A 22500-nucleotide genomic window follows, 5' to 3' on the forward strand; every position below is an offset into this window, starting at 1 on the left:
ATAATTGCGCGTCCGTTAAAATTAATACCGCCTATACTTAACTTGGTCTCTCGTGTCCACTTGTTCTCTGCTATCGCGATGATAAGTACGATTTTTTAAAGAACTATAAAATGTCAGTTCTATATGCGTGATTCTCTCGTTGACTTTTTTTTTTGTATTTTTTATATTTTTTGTATTTTTTTTTTCTTCTTTCTTTTTTCTTTTTTTTTTTTTTTTTTTCTTTTTTTTTCTTTTTTTCTTTTACATAACGCAACACGTAACACGTTTTTCTCTCAGTGTAGAGGTGCCATTTTAAAGGGGATAAATTATTGAGCTCTTGTAAATTCGTTTAAAAAATTCATCAATCTTATACATCAACACGTTCGTATTGTCCATTGTCGATCAATAAACGAACGTTTCTCGATATTCGTTCTAATCCTTTACTCGTCACCTATAATTCCTTCTAAGACGATCAAAAATATCTTTACATACACATTGATAATCTTTTGGCATCCTTACTAAAATTCTCTTTGCGAAACTCCTCTTTTGTACGATTTAAAGTTCTCGAAGAAAAGAAAAGAAAAGAAAAAAAAAAAAATAAAGAAAAAGGAACGAAAAACTAGAGAGGAAACAAAAAAAAGAAAAGAAAAGAAAATTTATATTATACATCGGCCTCTTATCTTTAAATTGTTTTCTCTCTCTCTCTCTCTCTCTCTCTCTCTCTCTTTCTCTCTTTTTTACAACAAACAAATTTTTTCTTTTTTTTTTCTTTTTTTTTCTTCTTTTTTTTTTTTTTTTTTTTACGTTCGCTTTTAACAAACGAACTTTACATGTAACACGTTTAAGATATATCGTTAAAATATCGTCGAAGTGAATTCCAAAATATCTCCTTCCATTGTTCATCTCTTTTTTTTTTGTTTTCTTTTTTTTTTTTTTTTTTTTCAACAACAACTATCGAAACTGATTTTTCTTTTCTATCTTCCTTACTACCTTTCTTTCTCGTAGGATCTCAAAGAAAAGATACCCCATTCTATCCTTTTATTTTGTTAGCGAAGAAAACGTCTTAACGTCTTCCTTTGAAAATTCCCTGAAAATCTTTTGGCCGTTCTTCTATCGTTATATAAGACGTAACTTTCTTATTATCTTGTTCTATTTGTCTCCTACACTTTTCTTTCTTGAAACGATCAATTCCAATACGACGTGCTAATAGCAAACGTCCAACCCATTTTTTTTTTTTTTTTTGGGACACGGAGATTCGAGTCTCCTCGTGAAAGGTGCTTCCTCTATTTCAGGAAGTAACGTACAATGCCAAACGGTCGATCTTCAGCCAAAGGACTCTGATCCCTTCAGGTCCATGGTGTGTATCGTGGTCGTGCCGAGTGTCAGAAGGCCGTGTCTAAAGCCGCCATACTCGTTGAAATATCCGGATCGGCTTGACAAGCTTCCAGAAATTCGGACAGTGTCACAACACCATCCTTATTCCCATCCATTTTCTAAAACATAAATTTCGGGCTCTTAATAACATGCGGAATGATTCGTTGATTTTAAAATAAATGATTTTATGTATCGATGTGATTTTTTCTTTTTTTTTTTTTTCTTTTTGCTTTTTTTTCCTCAAGAAAATGGATATTAATAAAATAAATTGTTTCACATCGATAATTGGTCATTAATAATTGATTCGTTGTTACTTAGATTAAAGAAAGAGCGGGAGAGAGAGAGCAAATTTATAATTTATAATCATAAGATCCTGTGAATTATTATGTCTCTAATAATACACTGGTCACTCATCTCTCTCTCTCTCTCTCTCTCTCTCTCTCTCTCTCTCTCTCTCTCTCTCTCTCTTTCTCTCTTTAATGCATAAACTATAATCATTGGCTTAAGGTAATAGTTTGAAGCTCCTAGAAACTGGCTGTTGAAGATGATTTTATTATAATTCTGGTCTACTGGTTATCAAACAAACAAGATTATATGCTCTCTATATTGTCTATTCGATCTTATGCAAGATGTAACTGAAAACGAGAAAATTATTTATACTAATATGTAACAAAATATTCATAAGCTCCTAATGAGTAAAGAACGTTTTTCTATAAGATAAACAAAAGTAATTAATAATAAACGAAAAAATTAATAATAAATAAAATAAAAATAATCATCTCATTTAAAATTACTTAATTAATAAATACGAACTTAATATTATGTCCATTCATCATCGAGATAGTTCGTGAATGGGAGAAAATTATTACGTACAATTTAAATTGTAATAAAATAATAGTTTTATCTAAATCTAATATAAAATTTGATTTCTTTATACGAAAAATATCAAAAGTTACGATTATAATGGATACGGTCAAAATCATTACAATTTGAATATCCATTGAAATTTCGAAGTACTTTCATTATATCAAATTTTGATTAGTTCCGCAGTTACCTATAGGAAAATGTTAGTGTTGGTAGGTTGTTTATGAGATCCCGCAAAACGATCTAAAAGTCAGCTAGGATTCTTCGTGTTTGGTATATAGGTACGTGAGATAGGCGGTGGATTTTGCGCCACCACTACTAAATTGTATGACGACAGGGGCGAATCGTGAAATTATTACCGTCCTTTCGTGATAAACAAAGCTCGGCCATGTACACCTCGGTGAAGTGCACTTTGTGGTGGTGGTGGTAGTAGACCATGTAGAATCGCTGTGTTCCGGTAGGCGTGGTTAATTGAAATCGCGCTTTACAACGAGTAACGGTCGATCATCGAAACTTCGGAAATTTCATTAAAGCTTACGACATATGTCACTTTTCAAACCCTTCGCGTTTACATTTTTTTCTTTTTTCTTTTTCTTTTTTTTTTTTTTTTTTTTTTTGAAACACATCTTTTGCAAAGAAAATATTTGCCCTTTGAAAAATCCTTTCGATGAAACTTTTACATTCTTACGATTAATTTTCTTTCTATTATATAAATATTTCTATCAAAAAGAATAAATATAGACAAATACGTTAACAACTAGTTTGTTTACTATTTCGTTTGTTTTAACATGATAGAGGTAAATTAGTTAGATCGTTTATTAAAACGAAACATTTATCCTTTAATAATACAGAACGATGTGGTTATAGATTAAAGATTAAAACGGGGAAACTTTAACCATAGCAAACTGTTCTAAAGGAGCCTAAGATGGACACATAGAGTCATTGTATGCGATTAACGGATGATCGTCGAGCTTAAAGCCTGAATATATAGTCTACATCTCATTTGGAAGTGATAACTCGTTTATGTAATACGCCCATCAAAAAGATACTTTATTTTCACATGGCCCAGTTTTAGTAACATAAAGACCAACCATATTAGCTTTAGCAAAAGGCACAAGAAGGTTATTCATTCGTATTTAACATATGAAAGCCAATGTTCTGGTTAATGTACCGTCAAATAGCTAATTAAATATATCCATTCGATGTGTTAATTGAAATAAATCCACTCTCTCTCTCTCTCTCTCTCTCTCTCTCTCTTTGTTATTTTTTTCGTATCTTTTAATCAATTTAAACATACTTATAAAATGACATGTAATATATAAATTTTTGATTTACGATTTTCATCAATGAAATAAAATTTAATATCATTGAATTAAATAATTTTATCATTAACTCGTTAACAATATTCTTTTAATCTTTTTACGAATTCATCTTATCATTTTAATTTTAATACTTTGTAATTAATCCTAAAGAATTTCTTTCACGAAAGCTCTTACATAAGTTTGAATATATCGATGAACTTTCGAAAGGTGAATTACATGACGACAAATCTGACGATCAACTTGAGAACGAATCGAAGTATCCACTTTATCTACGACATATATAATCTATGAGCGTTTCGCACTTCGCGGTTCGGTCGACCACGCTAATTTGCTTTTGCACCCGACGTTAACCGCGATCGGTTCGAGTTCACAGTTTGCATAATTAGATGTCTTTGGTGTGTCGTCGAGCGTAATTTCAGTGTGAAATCAATTCAAAGTAAGAAACTCATTTTGGATCGAACGATCGTAGATCGATCTTCTTCTGATTCTCACGAATTATGCGTTTTCAAAGTTAAACATTTGTGACTGTAGAAGATAATAAGACAAATATTAGACAATATCATGCAACATATATTTGAAATAAATATTATCTAATTAGTTACTTAATTCATATCCGAGGATTAAATGTTAATTAAATAAATATATTTTTTAATTTTAACTTAACATCGTACATAGTTATAATATTATATGTTAATATTATACATTTTTTTGATTTTTTTTTTTTTCACGTTATATACTTTCCTCTTTTAGATACGAAACGAAAATTGAGTTATAAAAATTTTTTTATATTATCCCTCTTTGTCTTGTTCACAAAATTGCATCTGTATGTAACATTTTTTTTTTCTCTTTTTTCTCTTTTTTTTTTTTTTTTTTTTTTTTTTTTTATAAAATCTTCCATTAAAATACGATAGATTATTTTCCATTTCAGCAATCGTTATTGATTGTCAATAAAAATATATAAGTTTATAAAATACAACGATTTAACGTTTGCCTCTTTATTTCTTCAAATTAATTACACATTATGAAACAGATGGTTCGTTTTTACGATTTTATTTTTTATTTCTTTCAGCTAGTTTCTTCTCCTTCTTCTTCATCGTTCTTCATCGTTCTTTATTCTTTTTCTCTCTCTCTCTCTCTCTGTTTCTCTCTATCTATCTATCTTTCTCTCTTCCCTTTTTTTGTACATTCTTTCCACTTTTCGCTACGCCGTCTCCATGTTGCTAACGACCTCGTGGAGTCTCGCTCTTTGACGTGTTATACCTTATACAGCCGGCGGGGTTAAAGAGCATCGCTGAAGAGCGTTCATGTTACGCGCGTATCGTGATACGAGTGAACCTTTCGCTAAAAGCTCGTTTAGAGCATGGAAAAGTCCTTTCGTCTTGCGTCAAATACTTCATGGGATAGCCTTAGAACTCGCTTTGGCCTTTGCGCAATTAATTTATTGCAACCAACGTACGCTAATGTTCTTCGACGATAAAAATGTAAAACTCCAGTGAGTCTTCTTTCGATTACATATATACACTGACTTTTATTCTTCTTCTTCTTCTTCTTCTTCTTCTTCTTCTTCTACTTCTTCTGCATCTGCTTTTGCTATGATCTTTTTGCTTTTTTTCTTTTTTCTTTTATGGTTTCTTTCTTTCTTTCTTTTTTTCGTTCGTCTTCTCCTTCGCTAAGAGAATTACAAAGCGCAAGTATGTTTTCAAAATATTTCTATATCTCCAATGTTAAGTAAATTTTCTTCGAGAGTAATATATCGTAAGGAGGAAAACCAAAAAGAAAAAAAAAGAAAGAAAAGAACAAAAAAAGGAAAGAAAGGAAAACAAAAAGATGTAAAAAAGGAAAAAAGGTAAAAATAAAAATAAAAAGATATAAAGAAAATTACTTTGGAAAATACTTTCGATAAGTCGTTATATTCCCTTCAGCACTATGACGATATCAGATTTTAAAAGTATGCATTTTAATTTTACATCGGTACAAAATGTTTAAGAAACTTTGACTCGAATGATCGTCGAATAAAATTGACCTACGTAAGTAAGGTCTCTTGCAATGTCCTTTGTACTTTTATCGTAAGATTCTTCTCGGTATATTACATTTTTACATTATCATTGATAGTTGAGAAACGAGGAAAGTACATAATATATTCCTTTTGCTTAAATTATCGCCGAATTATTCAGTACTTTGACGATGAAAGAGAGAAAAAAAAAAGGAGAACAGAGAGAAATACGAACTCGAATTATTCAAATTCTTGACGGTGTTTCGAAATTCTTATATAAAAAAAAAAAAAAAAAAAAAAAAAAACAAAAAGAAAAAAAAAAGAAAAAAGAACAGGGGAGCCAATAATAATTGGAATTTAATGTATGTACCGAAATTCGAATTATAGAATTTCTCAATTAAAATATATCTATAAATTCTCAAGAAAAGTATTCGAGATAGAAAGATAATGAATCGCTGTTTATATATATATATATACATATTTATTTATTTATTTATTTATTTACTTATTTATTTATTCATTATATATCGACGAAAGGAAACGAGATATAAGAAATAATTCATATTTCGATTGGAATTTAAATTAACGCGAGAAAATTTGCGTTTCTGTAACGAAATAGTTTTCAATGTTTATTTTCGCGAAAGAGAAAGAAACGACTGGGTAAAAAATTGGAAAAAAGAAAAAAGAAGAAAAAAAGAAAAAAAAAAAAAAAGAAAAAAGAAAACAAAGAGAGGAAAAAGCAAAAAAAAAAAGCAAAAAAAAAGGACAAACAACACAATGAGAGGAAGAGCTTTGGTTCAAGCTTGTTGTTTGGGCTTGGTAGTAGATATAAACGGAATACCACAGGCATTGTCATCCATTGCTAACAATATGACAGGCTGATACAAACAAATCTTCGTTTCTTGTATCACCCAAACCCGTGAGATATTTCCTCACTCTATCTTCTTTTTCGTATTCTCATTCTTTTTCTCTTTTATCTCTCTCTCTCTCTCTCTCTCTCTCTCTCTCTCTCTCTCTCTCTCTCCCTCATCCTCCTGCTCATCCACCCTTAAACACTAGTTTCTATCGCCGAAGCGAACGAGTGGAATTGTCGACGTGCTACGACGTCGATTGTTTCCGCGCACTGTCATTTCGTACATGCCGAACGATGAAGTATTGATCGTCCAATCTTCGAGTTTCTACGTTGAAAACGGATTCTAGAAAACGAGACGAAACTTTTTCCAATCCCTTTGATTATTCCTTTCGATATAAATTAATCGTGATTACTTCACACGTTACTTATTTATGTTTGCATAATTTCCAAATGTGTTAGGATAATTCGTTTAAGAATTGCGAGCAATTCGTTTATAAAAAGAAAAAAAAAAAAAAAAAATGAAAAAAAAGAAGAAAGGAAAAAAAAAGGGGGAAAAGAAACAAAGAAGAAAGAAAAAGGGAAAGTTTTCATTTCGAAACGAAATGTTCATTTGAAAGCTTATTCTCCTTAAAAGCATCTTAGTTCTTCGTTTTCTTTACTGGTAATCGGATGTAAGGAAACGTCAAAATGGCTAAATGAGAGCAGTCCTAACACCTCGAAACTGTTCCAACGTGGAAGGCATTCCGCGTAACTAAGGTAACTCAATTTTCTCGGTAATTCACTTAAAGCGCGGTGTCTATATTTAGATAGCTGTTAGTACCGCTGTCTGACTATAGCAAGGACTATTACTACTGGCGGAATGTCTTCTAATACAACGTTTGCACGTTTAATTCTTATCAAGAATTAGCCGTAAGTTTGATAATTTAAACAACGTACGATATGACGATAATCATTTCGAGATTTTCGACGAGTTTTTTTTTTCTTTTCTTTTCTTTTTTTTCTTTCTCCATTCCCTCCGACCGCCATCCCCTGGTTCCTCCTCTCACCCCACTGCCCCCCCCCACTCACCCACCTACTTTTCCCAACCTCTTTGCTTTGCTCTATATCACGTATTTCTCACCTGAAACATTCGGTCGACCTTTTCTCTTACGCCCTCGTGGTCCAACGTTGGATCAGCAAATTTTCCCATGAGCTCGTAGACCGCGGTAACAATGTCCGTCATTTCTTCTCTCGTGATACAGCCGTCCCCGTTGATGTCGTAAAGGGAAAATGTCCAGCGTAGTTTCTCGTCTATCGAGCCACGTGATAGTATGCTGAGTCCGATGACAAAGTCCTACGGTTATAAAAACAGAATTGACCTTTTTCACTCTCTCTCCCTCTCTTCTTTTCTCTTCTTCCTTTTTTTTTTTTTTTATTTTTTCTTCCCGAAGACGGCGTAAACATTTTGGATTTATCGAGTGCACTTCTATCTTCGGGCGTTACCTACTTTACTACTGTGCGAAGCAAAAGAGGTACTTCGTAAAAAAAAAAGAAAAACAAAAAAAATAGAAAAACGTGGCAAGTAAAAGTGAAGATCGATGTGCTCTTTCCACCAATGAGATCGTTTTTCTACGAATGAACTCGCGAAAAAAATGTATGGAAGTATCGATGTAATAGATCGAAATGTTCGTTCTTAATTTAACCGGTAACCGGTAACCGAGTGCTCGTTATGGAGCATCGTTTTTCAAACTTTACGATTGGCAATTAGAGAGTTTCTTAGATAATGAAATATAATAAAAAAAAATATATGAATATATATGGATTACGATATTACTTTCAAGGTGGGTCACATAAAATTTATAACCGACTGTTTTATGAAACTTTTGATAATGGGATAGACGACAACGACGACGCTTGAATTGGGATCATTGTTATAAACAAAAAAAAAAAAAAAAAAAAAAAAAAAAAAAAAAAAAGAAGAATTTTTATTTTTTTAATTTTAATTAATTAAATAAAAATTCTCATTCTAATGGCATCGAAACATGTTGAATAAAGTTTTTAAAAATACGATATTACGTTGAAGGGGAAACGTTTTGTTATTAATAACAAAGAGAAATTCTAATTCGACGTAGAATTAAATGAATATGGGCTCAAAATAATTATACCGTTTACTCTTTGAGTATCAAAGACAATGCGATAATACGATATCTATCTATTTCTTACGATAAAGTTGCTGGTGAAGTTGCCGAAGAACGGGAATCGAATTGAGGAAAATGTTAAGACTATGGTAGAGTGGAAAGGATTATTAGCGTATAATACGAGTAAACCACACGCGAACGAAAGAGGGATTATGAAGGTGAATGCTTTTCATCGTTCTACTCTAATAATTAATATGGAAATGCGGATAGTAGGTACTCACTTGTAATAGAGAGGAACAGAGAAGAAAACATATATATATATATATGTTTTCTTATATATATATATATATATATATATAGAGAGAGAGAGAGAGAGAGAGAGAGAGATAGAGAGAGAGAGAGAGAAAGAGATACAGACAGATGAGTTGCTTCAGGCTTTCACGTAGTTTCCATTGTAGGATTTATTCGTATTTGGCTCGATCACGCTACGATTTCGTCGTTTGCGAGCTTTTACGTTCGACAATACGTTTGCTTTCCTTGCACGCGGAACATTTCTCGAAAAAGAATTGGTTAAAGTGTTTGTGGTTACGAGTCGTTGGGTTTTCGAAGCGCTTTTACCGGATCAAAACGCGCTTACGTCGTAGCCGTTAGTGCATCCAAATTGCGTTTCGCAATGAAAAAAGGAATCAAATGACTGGGAATCGAGCGCGAAACAGAGTGCTGGTTGAATAAAACGGAGAAACGCGCTATTTTTTTTCTTTCACTTTTATTTCTTTTCCTTTGTTTTGTTTTGTTTTGTTTTTGTTTTTTTTTGTTTTTTTTTTTTTCCAAAGTTTAGTAAAAATCCTGCGCGAGATCGTAACGGCTTGATGAAACATTTACATAAATATTAAAATCAGTTAGAAATTTAAATAAATATCCAAGTCAAATAAATATCGAAAATTTTCTTTTCAAATCTCTACTGTTAGTTAATTCGCGACGTTAAATAACATTTATTCGCATATTTTTTACGTAAATTATTTCCCCGTTTCGTTCGTATTACAATGAAATATTAGAGATCGGGCGTTAAGATTGAATCTAGAATACGTGAGAAGTAGAAGTAGAAGTAGAAGTAAAAGTAGAAGAAGTAGAAGAAAAGAACAAAGATATATATATATATAAACCAAGAAAAAAAATAGGATCGAGATACGTACAAGGTAGCGCGCGCGTAAAGTCGTCGAATATCGTGTAAATTACGATGGAACAGGTAAAGCTGGTCATAGATCGTTGCCGTCGACACTTAATCTTACTTACTTCCGGCAGTCAAACTTTCCTAGTGGTCCTTTGTTTCATTGGTTCTCTTCTTCTACTTAGGCGTCGACTCCGATATCTTATCTCGTTATTCATTCTCCTCACTCACTCATATCTCTCATCCTATTATATATTTATTACGTTTATCTAACTCTAAGCATTTATTGTTAACAGAATTTAAACGAATTCGACTGTATTCAATGAGTAAAACTCATTCAAGAGATAATGAAATGACGACAAAATTTACGAGATCTAGACGACCTTGTGAAATTAAATGGACAATAAAGAATCATAAATTTTCACCTAAAACAAACGATAAAGAAGAACGATATATCCCTATTAAAAACGTCTGTTGGTGTCAGGAAACATTACGATATCGTACGACCATTTCATTCGCCGCATTACGAGCTCGGCCTAATTATTGGACACAATCTGCTACGCAAATAATGCAGGATAATCCTGGGAATATGGTGTGTCTTGTCGTCGTCTATCGTCCTTGTTATTTCTCAGTTCACTAATGTTAATACACAGTGCAAAAGGAAATAAAAGAGCGATGAATGAGCGAGAGAGAAAGGACAATATATGCTTGGATAGATACAATGAAGTTGTTTTACTTTTTTCTTCTTCTTCTTGCACAGTTTACAATTTATTACTTGAAAAAAGTTTTCTTTTACGTAATTCACATGTACATAATTATTTTATCATCTTTATTTCTCTCTTTCTCTCTCTCTCTCTCTCTCTCTCTCTCGTTTTCTGATTCTCGAAAGATTTTTGCAATTATCGTAGCGTTCGATGAGCAAATCTCGAATGTTAAGCTCTCGACGAAACGAGCCAAATAGATTCGTGCAGATTTCCGAATTTAAAGGCAACTCGCGTATTGTTAGGGCATAGGCACGCGTGAGCATAGCTTTCCTACCGGTGTAATCAAATGCTATATAACGTCAAAGTAGGAATTCCCAGTCCGCAAATACACCGATCGCGTTTACACCGACCTTAACGGCAAACAGTCGTTGTCGGTCAGAACAAATAGTGATTGTTGATTCAGGTCGCTGTGATTATGTCGAGAGAAAGAGAGAGAAAGAGAGAAAGAGATAGAGATAGAAATAGAGATAGAAATAGAATAGACCAATAGACAAGAAGAGTCACGAAACGGAAGTCTCCATGCAAATTATTTGCGAGTATACTGAAATCCGAATCAAACTACTTGTTCCGTTTGTGTATAGACGATCCGATTGAGATAGAGGATAATGTTTAAATTACTATTATTCCTTGTCGTTAAAATTTTCCAACAAGATCCTAGTTTACAGTCGTTGAACGAAGAGCGATTGGATATCGTATGATGAAGAGTCAACGAAAATGATGAAAAAAGTTGATGAAACTGATAAAAACGAGGTATAATTTGTTATCAGAGGGGGGGACATTCAAACTTAAAGCTTATACACGAAAATGCTTTCTAACCTCTTGGCCCAGATTCACATGTGAACTCCGCGGATATGCAAATGACTTTGATTCTGTTATTCACCCCCCCACCTCTCTCTCCGTCCCATTCCCTCTCTACTTACTATCAGTCTTTGTCTGCCTGCTTGCCTGCCTGCCTGTCTCTCTCTCTCTCTCTCTCTCTCTCTCTCTCTCTTCTTTTCTATATACCGCCTTCTCCGTTGTTTGTCTCCATAATTTCAGGTTGGCATCCAGTTAGAGAGTGTAAGTTCAAGTTACGGAATATTAAGTAACGCCCATGCCTTCGGCCACTACGAAAATGTACTATCAAATTGTGTTATCGATATAGTTCTCTCCTTGTTATGGACTTTTGATAATAACATCGAATTTTGACAGAACGACCATATATTACATCTATTTGTATATATTACTCGTGTGAAAGTGAATGAACGATCTCAAATGTCTATTCTTTCTCGTTGTTTTTATAAATATCTAGAAGATCATTTGTTTTGTTTACGTTTTACTAAATCGTACTTTACTTCTTCGTGAAACGTAACGAATTGAAAATAAACGAGTATTTAATTGAAAAATTTTATCATGGGCGATAAAATTGCGTACTTTTGAAAGGATATTTTTTTATGCGTTCATTCGATTCGCTCGTAGATAAATTCTTGATGTCAGATAAAAAGAGAGAGAGAGAGAGGCAGACAGACAGATAGATAGAGAGACAGAGAAAGAGAGATGATAAAAAAAGGAAAATGATTTGAAAAATTCGAGGCTATATTGCTTTCTCCCTCTCTCTCTCTCTCTCTCTCTCTCTTTCTCTCTTTATCTCTCTATGCAATTTCGAGTTTATATATTTTCACGTTGACAGAAAGGCTAGACAATAAAGCGAAGATAATTGCTTTTCTGTGGGACTATAGAATCTTTTTAATTTCAGCATCTACGTAAATTGTTATTCATTTGAGAGATATCTAATGGATTTGGAAGATTGTCGAATGCTCGAATGATGACGAGATTGGACGATTTTCGAGAGCGAACACGTTAACGTATTAGGACGGAGGAGCTTTGCAAAGACGAAACATTGTGCTTGCAACTTTGAAGCTACTTTAGACACTGAGAGAGCGAGAGAGAGAGATAGAGAGATAGAGAGAGAGAGAGAGAGAGAGAGAGAGAGAAATGTCAGAGAGTAGGGAGAACGCGGGTAATACGATTAAGGATAACGGTCACCGGACTTTACGCAGGAAAAGCACACAGAATAGTAGCTGTAAGATGATATGAAAAGGAGAAAGAGATAACAATAGTAAAGAAGAGTCTAGGACTTTGGAAGATGGAAGAATCCTGTTGGTTGGCAGGAAGAGAAAGAGAGAAAGAGAGAGAGAGAGAGAGAGAGAGAGAGAGAGAGAGAGAGAAATCGACCAGGAAAAGTACGATCTTTGGCGACTGGCTATCGAGGTAATCTTTTTGGCATTTATAGACTTTAGGGACACCCATTTTATACGATTCAAGTTTATGGGGGTCGTCGTAAGAAGAAGGATCGAGAAGAACAGATAAAGGCTCTTCTAAATACGCTATAAATAAGAACGAAGTGACCGTGTTGCATTGTACGAGGGTCGAACATTTCTTATGGACGTTAGAAAAGAAATGTGGAACTGGAGGATCCTGGAAAAAGAGTTTTTTATAGTAACACTCTGCTACTTACATATCTATATCTATATATATATATATATATGTATTTATATGGATAGTAGGTACGTCGATGTGAAAAAAATAAAATCGATATAGAGATGTGTTTTAGAAAGATCGATAAAAAACTTGAGATATGATGTTTATAAAAAAACGTACTTACTTTTGTTATATCCGCGAGCGAATCTATGTCGACTTAATTAAATGAGACCGGATAGGAAAGGTTAATACGGAAATCTTATCGCTCGTAAAAGGAAAAGAATGTTGGCGATGGTGAAAAATATGAAAGACTAAATGGAGACCACTGAAGGTTCTGCCAGCTCGAGGCAACTTCACGGGTTAATTATACAAAGTACAATCACGATCTTGAGCTACGGAAGGTAATTGTGTTAGTCCTCCTTTCCACTCTCCTATCTATCCAACTACTTATCAAGCCTCCTCACTATCATTCCCATAATTATCTACCGACAATTTCCCCTTGGCCCCTCTTTCATACATTTCTTATTCTTTTTCATTTTCTTAATTCCTTTTCTTTTTCCTTTTTTTCTATTTTTTTTTTCTTTTTTTTTTTTTTTTTTTTTTTCGTATTCATCTCGTATCACGCGTTAGGATTATTAAAATACATAAGCGAGGTTTGAAACGAATACTCCTACAATTCGCCCGTTGACATCTCGCTTGAAAGCCCACATCCATCGTCACGACTTTCAAATGCATTTACGAATCAAACAATTTTCGTGTTATTTCCCAGGTGTATAACGTTCGGATTTCGTTAAAACGGGTCGTCCGTTTTAGGCCGATTTGTGTAATAGTTATAGATATATAAATATTTCTATTAAAGCTGAAATATTTAACACCGCGTCGATGTAACACGTGCATATTTCAGTTACTTTTTATTCTAACTATAACGGATCAATTATTTTCTTTTATTTATTTTCTTTTTCTTTTTTTTTTCTCTCTCTCTTCTTTTTTTTTTGTTTTTTTTTTGTTTTTTTTTTTTAAACGATTAATTAAGTATTCAAAAGCGTTTAAATTTAGTTTACGTATGTTGGCGATCTCCATTGGGATAGGAAATTTTTTTTTCCCCCAAACAAACACGGGAATGCTTTTCCCTTTCATGCGATTTGAATTATTCGCTTCGTTCAATGCGATTTACCGGAAAAGAAAATCTCTTCAGAAAATTGTATTTGAATAATTGGGCAAGAAGGGTTAGAGAAGAAGAAGAAAGTACTTAAGCGATTTCAAGCTGCGAATGAAAAATTGCATCGAATGCGATCTGTCATTCGTCGAATGCTCCCTCTCAGTGCAGTGCCTGTCCTTTTTTCATATTTTAACACCGGACCTATTCTGGATGCGCGATAAGAGTGCCAAAAAATGCACTTTCAGCTGCAGCTGACGTTCTACGTGCCACAATGACGGAACGAATAATACGAGAGTGCGAGCAAGAACTATGACAAATGGGATGCGAGCTTACCTCGAAGCTGAGTAGACCACTGTGATCTTGGTCCAGAGTGTTGAAGACATAATGCGCGTACTGGCTGGTGTTTGCTGTGCAAAGAAAATCGATGATCAGAATATATTTTCATATATAATATATAATATATAATATATATATATATATATAAATACTTTTCTTAATATATTTAAATATTTTTTAATATATCTAAATATATAAGATATATATGTACGTATAGAATATAATATAACAATATAAAATATAATATGCAGTATATAAAAATAATTTTTCTTTTTACGTTTGAATTTTATTTCGATGTATCATCACGCATTTAATAATAATCTTTTATCATGATATTAATTATTATAACGAAATGTCAATATTTCTTTTAATTTTTATTATGCATGAATATTCGAAATCGATATTAATTACGATGAAATTTTGTTCGACCGACTTTCTAAGAAATATAAAAATACTTTGACTTTGGTAATGACTTTGATGGGTTCTTCGAGGAAATGGAGAGTTGGCCTTAATAAGAACTCCAATTTCCTAAGCTAAGTAACAAGCTGATCCATTCCTTCTTAGATGATCTTTCAAGATCGATAAGTTAAAATCGTCTAAGAATAGAGATAGTTAATAAACTTATTATCCCTCAATACACTTTGATAGTTCTCCGTTGAGATGAAATCAATTCTCAATGCTATTTACAAACCTAAATGATTTATAAACGAAACAATCGTTAGTAAATATTCATACTGTATTTATCTAATTATCTATTTTCCCTTGAGGAAAATACATTAAATCATGAATGATCTCTCTCGATATACTATTATATAACTGTTATATAAAGGATCACAAAGTTATGCATTGATCCATCAATATTTAGATATTAATAATAAACGAGGTACATTAAATTATTTTTATAATAATTCTAAATAATGATTAAATTTCTATTTAATTGCATTAATGATAATTTTTGGATATAATTCGTTCGATCGTAACGAATAATTTGTCTTCTTATCTTGTCAACTAATTTGTATTATCATAATCTATATTTATTCTCTTATTCTCTCTCTATCTCTCTCTCTCTCTCTCTCTCTCTCTCTCTCTCTCTCTCTATTTTTCTTTCTTAAAATATCACGGGAAAGTCACAAAATAGATTAATCTGACTAAGTTCACAATTCTTCAAGAATCACATATCAACTCATGCGGAATATTACTGTTGTCGTTTGGTGTCGGAACAGAAAATTACTTTCCATCTTTATGACCCCAGGAGGAAATAACGGAGACCCTGAAAAAACAAGTTGAGGGTTTGGTCGACGTGCTTGGAATAGAAGTCCCGAGACGTGAACTTTGGCTATTCTAGAATTTCTCATTCACATGGTAGAAACAAGGAAGGAGAGAAAGAATAAAAAGGAAAAAAAAAGAAAGAAAAAAAAAAGAAAAGAAAAAAAGAAAGAAAGAAAAACCTTAAAAGGGGAAGAATCTCTAAGAGAATGATGGATCGATCATAGAAAATATCGATTTCCTTTATCTACTTAAGGTAGGTAAGTACATATACATAAGTAATTATTAAGAGGTAAGTTATCTTACGATAATGTTACATCGATTAAATAAATATCGAAAGTACAAAGAAAACTTCGTATTATGAAGAATGATAGTATCGCGTTGAACGTGATATTCTTTTTCAAGGAATTCATTAATTAGTCCGATCAAGATTATAATAGATGGATAAAAGTGGTAAAAGTATATATATATATATATACATATGCATAAAATACGCTGACTATAAAGTAGCCATAAAGGGTTTATTCAAGGTAAAAGACTAGGACAGCTTGAAAAATACGCGGTCTTTTTTTTTATCACTTTGAGACGTGTTTCACTTTAAGAATGAAATTTATGTCTACATTGAAAAAAAGAAAAAAGAAAAGAAAAGAAAAGAAAGAAAGAAAGAAAGAAAGAAAAGAACAATACTTGCGATTTTTTAAAATTGCCTTAGTACGAAAGAATTAGGATGTCATTATAATGTCTCAAAGATAGATAAATAAATAAAGAATGAATGAAATAAACAAGAATAAAAGAGCATGTTCTTCCTTAGAAACATTCCATATCCTTCGACGAGTTACAATAGAAAGAAATGAAGTTTCCGTAAAGAGAGAAAGAGAGAAAGAGAAAGAGAGAGAGAGAGAGAGAGAGAGAGAGAGAGAGAGAGAGAGAGAGAGAGAGAGAGAGAGAGAGAGGATTAACATTGGTGTTGTTGCGATCGATACGTTGCGTTTAATTTATTCCGCGGAATATGTTTCAAAGAAAGCAAAGAGATACTAACTACAAGTGCGCACCGTACTAAAGAAAATTTATGCAAGGTCGCCGAAAAGCTCACCATTTTTCCATGCAATATCTTTCTTTTCCCGAGATGAGAGAGAGGAGATGAAGGAAAAGGATGAAAGAAAGAGAGAGAAAGAGAAAGAGAGAGAGAGAGAGAGAGAGAGAGAGAGAGAGAGCAGCGTTACGAATAAAATAAATTTTCGGAAATAGTCGCGATTTCTCGTTAGGAAAATACCGATTTAAGAGTTTTACTAAAATTCATAAAATGACGAGTTTCCGAAAGAGAGACGATGACGTACGACGTGCTTTTACTTCCAAAAATTTATCATCCTTATCTGGTTACCTTGAGAATAATTTGCAAGAAGTACGAGATGAAGAATCGAGAGGGTGAAAGAGATAGAGAGAGAGAGAGAGAGAGAGAGAGAGAGAGAGAGAGAGAGAGAGAGAGAGAGAGAAAGAGAGAGAGAGAGAGAGAGAAAGACAAAGTTTCGATAACGGATTAGTCCAGAAGCTAGACGACAATAAATTTATGTTCTTTTTTCTCTCTCTCTCTCTTTCTCTATCATTCTCTATATCTTCTCCTTCTCTTTCTCTATTTCGTAAGATCATTCATTTTATTCGCACATTCGTACTTCCGCAAACGTGTTTACCTGTTCGAACGAACGTAGATTTGTTGATTCACTTGGTTGAATAAATGAATACGTATGGGTGGATGATATCAAACCGTTCTTTTCACGATCGACTATGATATTTAATGCTAACTCATAATTTATCTTATTCGACCCTAAACGAGAAGATCTTGGTAATGTCTTCTTATTTTGCTTCAGTATACTTCTATATCTATATCTATATCTATATATATATATATATATATATACATATATATACGTGTATATGTCTCAAGCCAGTTTTCTCGTGGATATAAATTTTATTTCACGTACTACCGAACACTCTCTCTCTCTCTCTCTCTCTCTCTTTACTTCTTCTTTTGAAAGGCTACAGATAAGTACAGAAATGTTCTTTTTGCGACATGAGATCTTCCACAAAAGGGGACATACTTTTTCTTTTTTACGGTCTACCGAGTTCTAGCCAAGATTTTCCGCTGTGGTACTTCTACTAACGCGCGTACAGAGTAGACGTTATTAAAAGCGAGGAACAAACGGCAGCTGTTAGCGACATTAAACGTAACTTTCGTTACGCTTTCTACTCTTCTTGTCCAAAATTATTTCTATCTCTGAGAACGAGTGAGAGAGAGACTGTGCGTGAGAGAGAGAGAGAGAGAGAGAGGGGAAGGGAGAGGGAGAGAAAAAAAAGAGAGACTTTAAAGTGTTAGTGTTACGTTAAAACGATAAAGCGAAAGAGAAAGCATAATTAAGCAATCTAACGATAAAGACAATGGAAATAGCCTTTATGCGCGTTATCACCTTACTCTTTCATTTAACTTTGAATTATATTTTTAATTAAAATTAGATCCTTATTTAACGTTTTCTTATCTTGGCCCATTCAATCATCAAATTGCTTTATAAATTATTATCTTTAATTGTGAATCGTAAATTTTCTCCTTATTTTTCGACGTATTCGACCATTACGAAGGATACAGTGAAATGATATAATTTTTGTCGTAAATTACAAATTACCGAATGACAACTATTAATTATCGACCTTACGAAGAGTAGCGATAAATGAATTTAATTTATACGCTCGAGTGACGATTACCGAAACATACACACACACACACACACACACATACATATATATATATATATATATATATATATATATATATATATATTTTATCTACTATAAACATCCGTTAATCACGAGAAAATTTGGAACGTAGCTCCGAACGTTACGAATTTTCCACACGCTCTCATATTACCCATACTTTGTACAATCGCTAAATGCAATGGCACCGCCATGTCGCTAAGTTACGGCCACAGCGTAATTTTAACAATCTGCTGCTCTCTGGCATCCCATTATTTTTCGTTTTTCCAATGCTTTTCGTTAGAGGCAAAGGACGCGTTAACGGTGCCATTACGAATTCCCTCACCCCTATGTATACGATATTCTTTGGATCTATATTGAAAGAAGAAAAAAAAAAGAGAAAGAAAAAAAGGAAAAGAAGAAAGAGAAGGAAAGGAAAAAAAAAAGGAAAAGAAAAAACAAAGAAAAAGAAAAAAGATAAAGAGCACAAAGTTACGAGACTCGTGGAATTCCGTTCTATTCTTCTTTTGAATATGTATCGTACAATTTCTGCGTTCTCTCGTCTCGATTAATTTTTTTTTCAAGAAAGAAAATAACATTCTTTCAATGTATAAAGTCGACAGAATCGTTCCGTCATATTTTTTCTTTGGAAAATTGAAAAATTCGTTGATATATACACATACAAATATATATATATATATATGTGTGTGTGTGTGTGTTTTTTTTCCATCGATAATCGCGCATAAATGTCGTAAAACATCGTTAAGAATTTGAATGCGCGTGTTACGAATAAATAAAGGCTGATTAGGTCTAGCAAGGTTATTCGAGAAAAAGTGGAAGAGCCTTTTAGCATGATAAATTTTACTTTGGCTTGAACGAAAAGCTTGTGACTTAAAAACCCATTCTGTTGCCTTAACCGATCGAAGGAACGAATAAACAAGGAATACAAGCCGCTGTTAGAACTACCTTACTTTATTCTTTTCTTTTTCCTTTGGCTCCGAGTATACCGCGAATATTCAGGCACGCGCTTTTAGGAAACAACGTAGACGCTTTTCCTTCCGTAAATAATGCATAGTATCCGCTCGGAATGAAGGAAGGCAAAAGGATGAGAAGAGCCCCGTTGGTCCCTATTTTCAAGCGAATTTTCCTTTTACCGAAAACCTCCACTTGACTCGGCTAACCTCGAATCGACCCTAATGAAATTATTTTTCTTAACTGTGCCAAGGGATAACAAAAGAATTGTAAATTGAATATAAAATGTCTGAAATATATTGTCCGTGTTCCCTTGATATCAACGACGTTAGAACAAATTACGCAATATCTTTTAATTCGACTTTCTGAAATACGCTAATCGAAAAAGAAAAAAAAGAAAAAAAAAAAAAGAAAAGAAAAATAATCCTATTAAATAAGTTACGACATTAGATGAGAGAATAATTTTATATGTTTACAATGTTAAATTGTTATTTTTAACGGAGATCATATATGCAATGTACGTGTACGTGTGCGTATATGTATACGTATATTAATAAATAAAATATAAAATTTAATGTAAATTTGTAAAAGAACATGTTATATATATATATATATATAATACGAATTTACTTATCTGATATAAATTAGTAATAGAAGGAACGATGTTTACAGAGCTGAGTATGCCGATGAACTAAGATAGATATACGTTATTGTTTACAGTCATAGCTCATTGTCATATTGAATAGGTCAAACTCATGATCGATAGGTAACAATAATATTATAACAACAATGGAATAATAATGGACCAATAAGAGATTAGTTTAAAATGAACGTGTTTAGAATGTACCAATTAAGAGATTAATTTGAAATAAACGTGTTTAGAATGAACGTGTTTAAATTGATGCGAATACGTACGTTCGTAAAGTTTGTTACATTTTTTAACGATTTATCGCGACAAAGACGATTAACTTTAAGTCAAGTTAAGTAAAATGGAAAGCCGTAGGAAAGTGGAAACTCACCTCCTTGAGGAAAGAATTGCGAGTAGATGCACTTGAAAGTTTCCTCTCTGACGACTCCCGTGGGGCATTCGGCCTTGAAGCCACGATATATCCTCTTGAGCTCGGCCTCTGTGAATCTTGTCGCTCGGCAGAGACTTGCCAAAGAGTCCGGCCTGTATCTTGGCGTTTGCTCTTCTTCGTATTCTGAGTCTGTGAACGTAAAGCGAACGAGTTTCTTGACGAGTTTCAGACATTGAGAACGAATGAGAAAGAGAAAAAGAGATAAAAAATACATACGGAAAGAGAGTAAGAGAGAGAGAGAGAGAGAGAGAGAGAGGAAGAGAAAGGGAAAAGAGAAATAAATATAAAGAGTGGAAAGAGTAGAGTAGAGTAGAGAGAGAGAGAGAGAGAGAGAGAGAGAGAGAGAGAGAGAGAGAGAGAGAGAGAGAGAGAGAAACCAAAGAGTCCTATCAAGGGAAGACCTACGAATCTCACTCGTATAGTCGAGTCTAAAACTAAACATAGAAGGTAGTCTGTAATACGTAGAAATTCTCTAATTAACTAATCACAGAGAGTTAAAGTGTAGCAGTAGTGCAAAGGGAAGCCTTGCCTTCGGACGTTTGCCATAACGTCTGCTTGTCCTTGTGATAAAATCGCGATTTCACACGTTTACGCTCGCGTTACGACGAGCTTGGATTAACGTTCATGCGTGGTGCACTAATGAGCCATGTGAAACACGTTTCGAATATAATATGCAGTAATGTCTTAGTCGTGTATTTCATGTAGATACAAAGTGTATTTATGTGACTGTGTGCGTGCGCGTGTTTGTGTGTGTATGTGTAAGAGAAAGAGAGAGAGAGAGAGAATGATTAACACGTTATATAGATCTGTTATATAGGTCAGCCAATTTCTGTTTAACTTCATTTTCTAATATGAAATTTCTAAATGCTACTTGATAACAATAGCAAATTTTCTAAATGTAATTATAATATTTAAACGAACCTCGTTCGAAATGACGTTGTCGTCGTTAACGTGTTAATAAATTAATATGAAAAATTTTTACGTTACTGTAAACACGTAGATGAATTCTTTCTTTTTTTTCTTTTCTTTTTTTTTTTTTTTTTTTTTTTTTTTTTTTTTTCCTTAAAAAAAAAGAAATTTAAGAAAAGATTTGTGAAAAAAATGTTCCAATTTTAATTCGTGACAATGTAACATCATCGTTATTTTCCCGCTCGTGAAATATTTCTCTATGAAGAATTTTGAGAGTTGATTCTACGAGAAGAAATAAGCGACAATTCCTAAAGTTCGATGTCAGACGAAAGATATTTTCCTCATATCGTTTTGGCGTCTTATTTCCCCGGAGGTATCCCTTTTTCTGTTTCGTCGACATGTCGAAACATCGAAGTTACGAACTATAATATAGGTGGGCACGTAGTCGAAGACTCATACGAAAGAAGTAACACGTTTATTGATGCGAAGAAAGAAAGAAAGATAGAAAGAAAGAAAGAAAGAAAGAAAGAAAGAAAGAAAGAAAGAAAGATGAAAGAGTTAACGAGATAAAAGAGATAAAGAACAAGTGGATAAGTTCTTCCTATCTTTTTAAGAAACTCCTTCGACAAAACTTTTCCCACGATTATTGTAATTCGATTAAATCGAGACTCGCAATATTGCACGAGCTTTTGTTCGCTTTTGAATAGTATTCTCTTCGTGTTCGGGATGCTAACCACGAAATTTAGATGACTGCGATCGTTCTGAAAAGGAACGAGAGAGAGAGAGAGAGAGAGAGAGAGAGAGAGAGAGAGAGAGAAGAAGTTCGACGTAGATGCTTCTCGTTTGCCTTTTGAAATATCTAGCAAGTTTATGAGTTTACAAAATGAAGAAACTGTCACGCTTGATAGTTATGTTATTAGGAATATCAAAAGTCAAAAGGATTTTGTGCTTTTGCACTAAGAACAACCATAAGTATATAAGAAAACTGCTTTGTGTTAGGTTAACAGATCTTCTTAGAAACTTTTCATGAACTATAAGAAATTTGTGCTCTTCCTTTCCTTTACTTACACGTTAGTCTTCGGTTTTACTTTTTGCATTATGATAGCGATGAAAAACTTTTGTTGAACTTTGAAGATCCCACGA

General features: G+C 33.3%; 1 protein-coding gene across 1 annotated transcript in view; it reads right to left on the reverse strand.

Annotated features, from left to right (window-relative positions):
• Positions 1-1189: 1189 nt before the first annotated feature.
• Positions 1190-22500, reverse strand: part of LOC124423980 — a 107804-nt gene continuing 86493 nt past the window's right edge. Inside the window, exons 5-8 of the mRNA XM_046962398.1 lie at positions 20389-20577; positions 14387-14460; positions 7506-7718; positions 1190-1472 (exon numbers count right to left, since the gene is read on the reverse strand). Coding sequence (XP_046818354.1) covers positions 1362-1472; positions 7506-7718; positions 14387-14460; positions 20389-20577 — 587 coding nt within the window. The 3' untranslated portion in view covers positions 1190-1361. The remainder of the gene's footprint in view (positions 1473-7505; positions 7719-14386; positions 14461-20388; positions 20578-22500) is intronic.

The sequence above is a fragment of the Vespa crabro genome, chromosome 4 (assembly GCF_910589235.1).
Source record: "Vespa crabro chromosome 4, iyVesCrab1.2, whole genome shotgun sequence".
In the NCBI taxonomy this organism is placed as follows: Eukaryota; Metazoa; Arthropoda; class Insecta; order Hymenoptera; family Vespidae; genus Vespa; species Vespa crabro.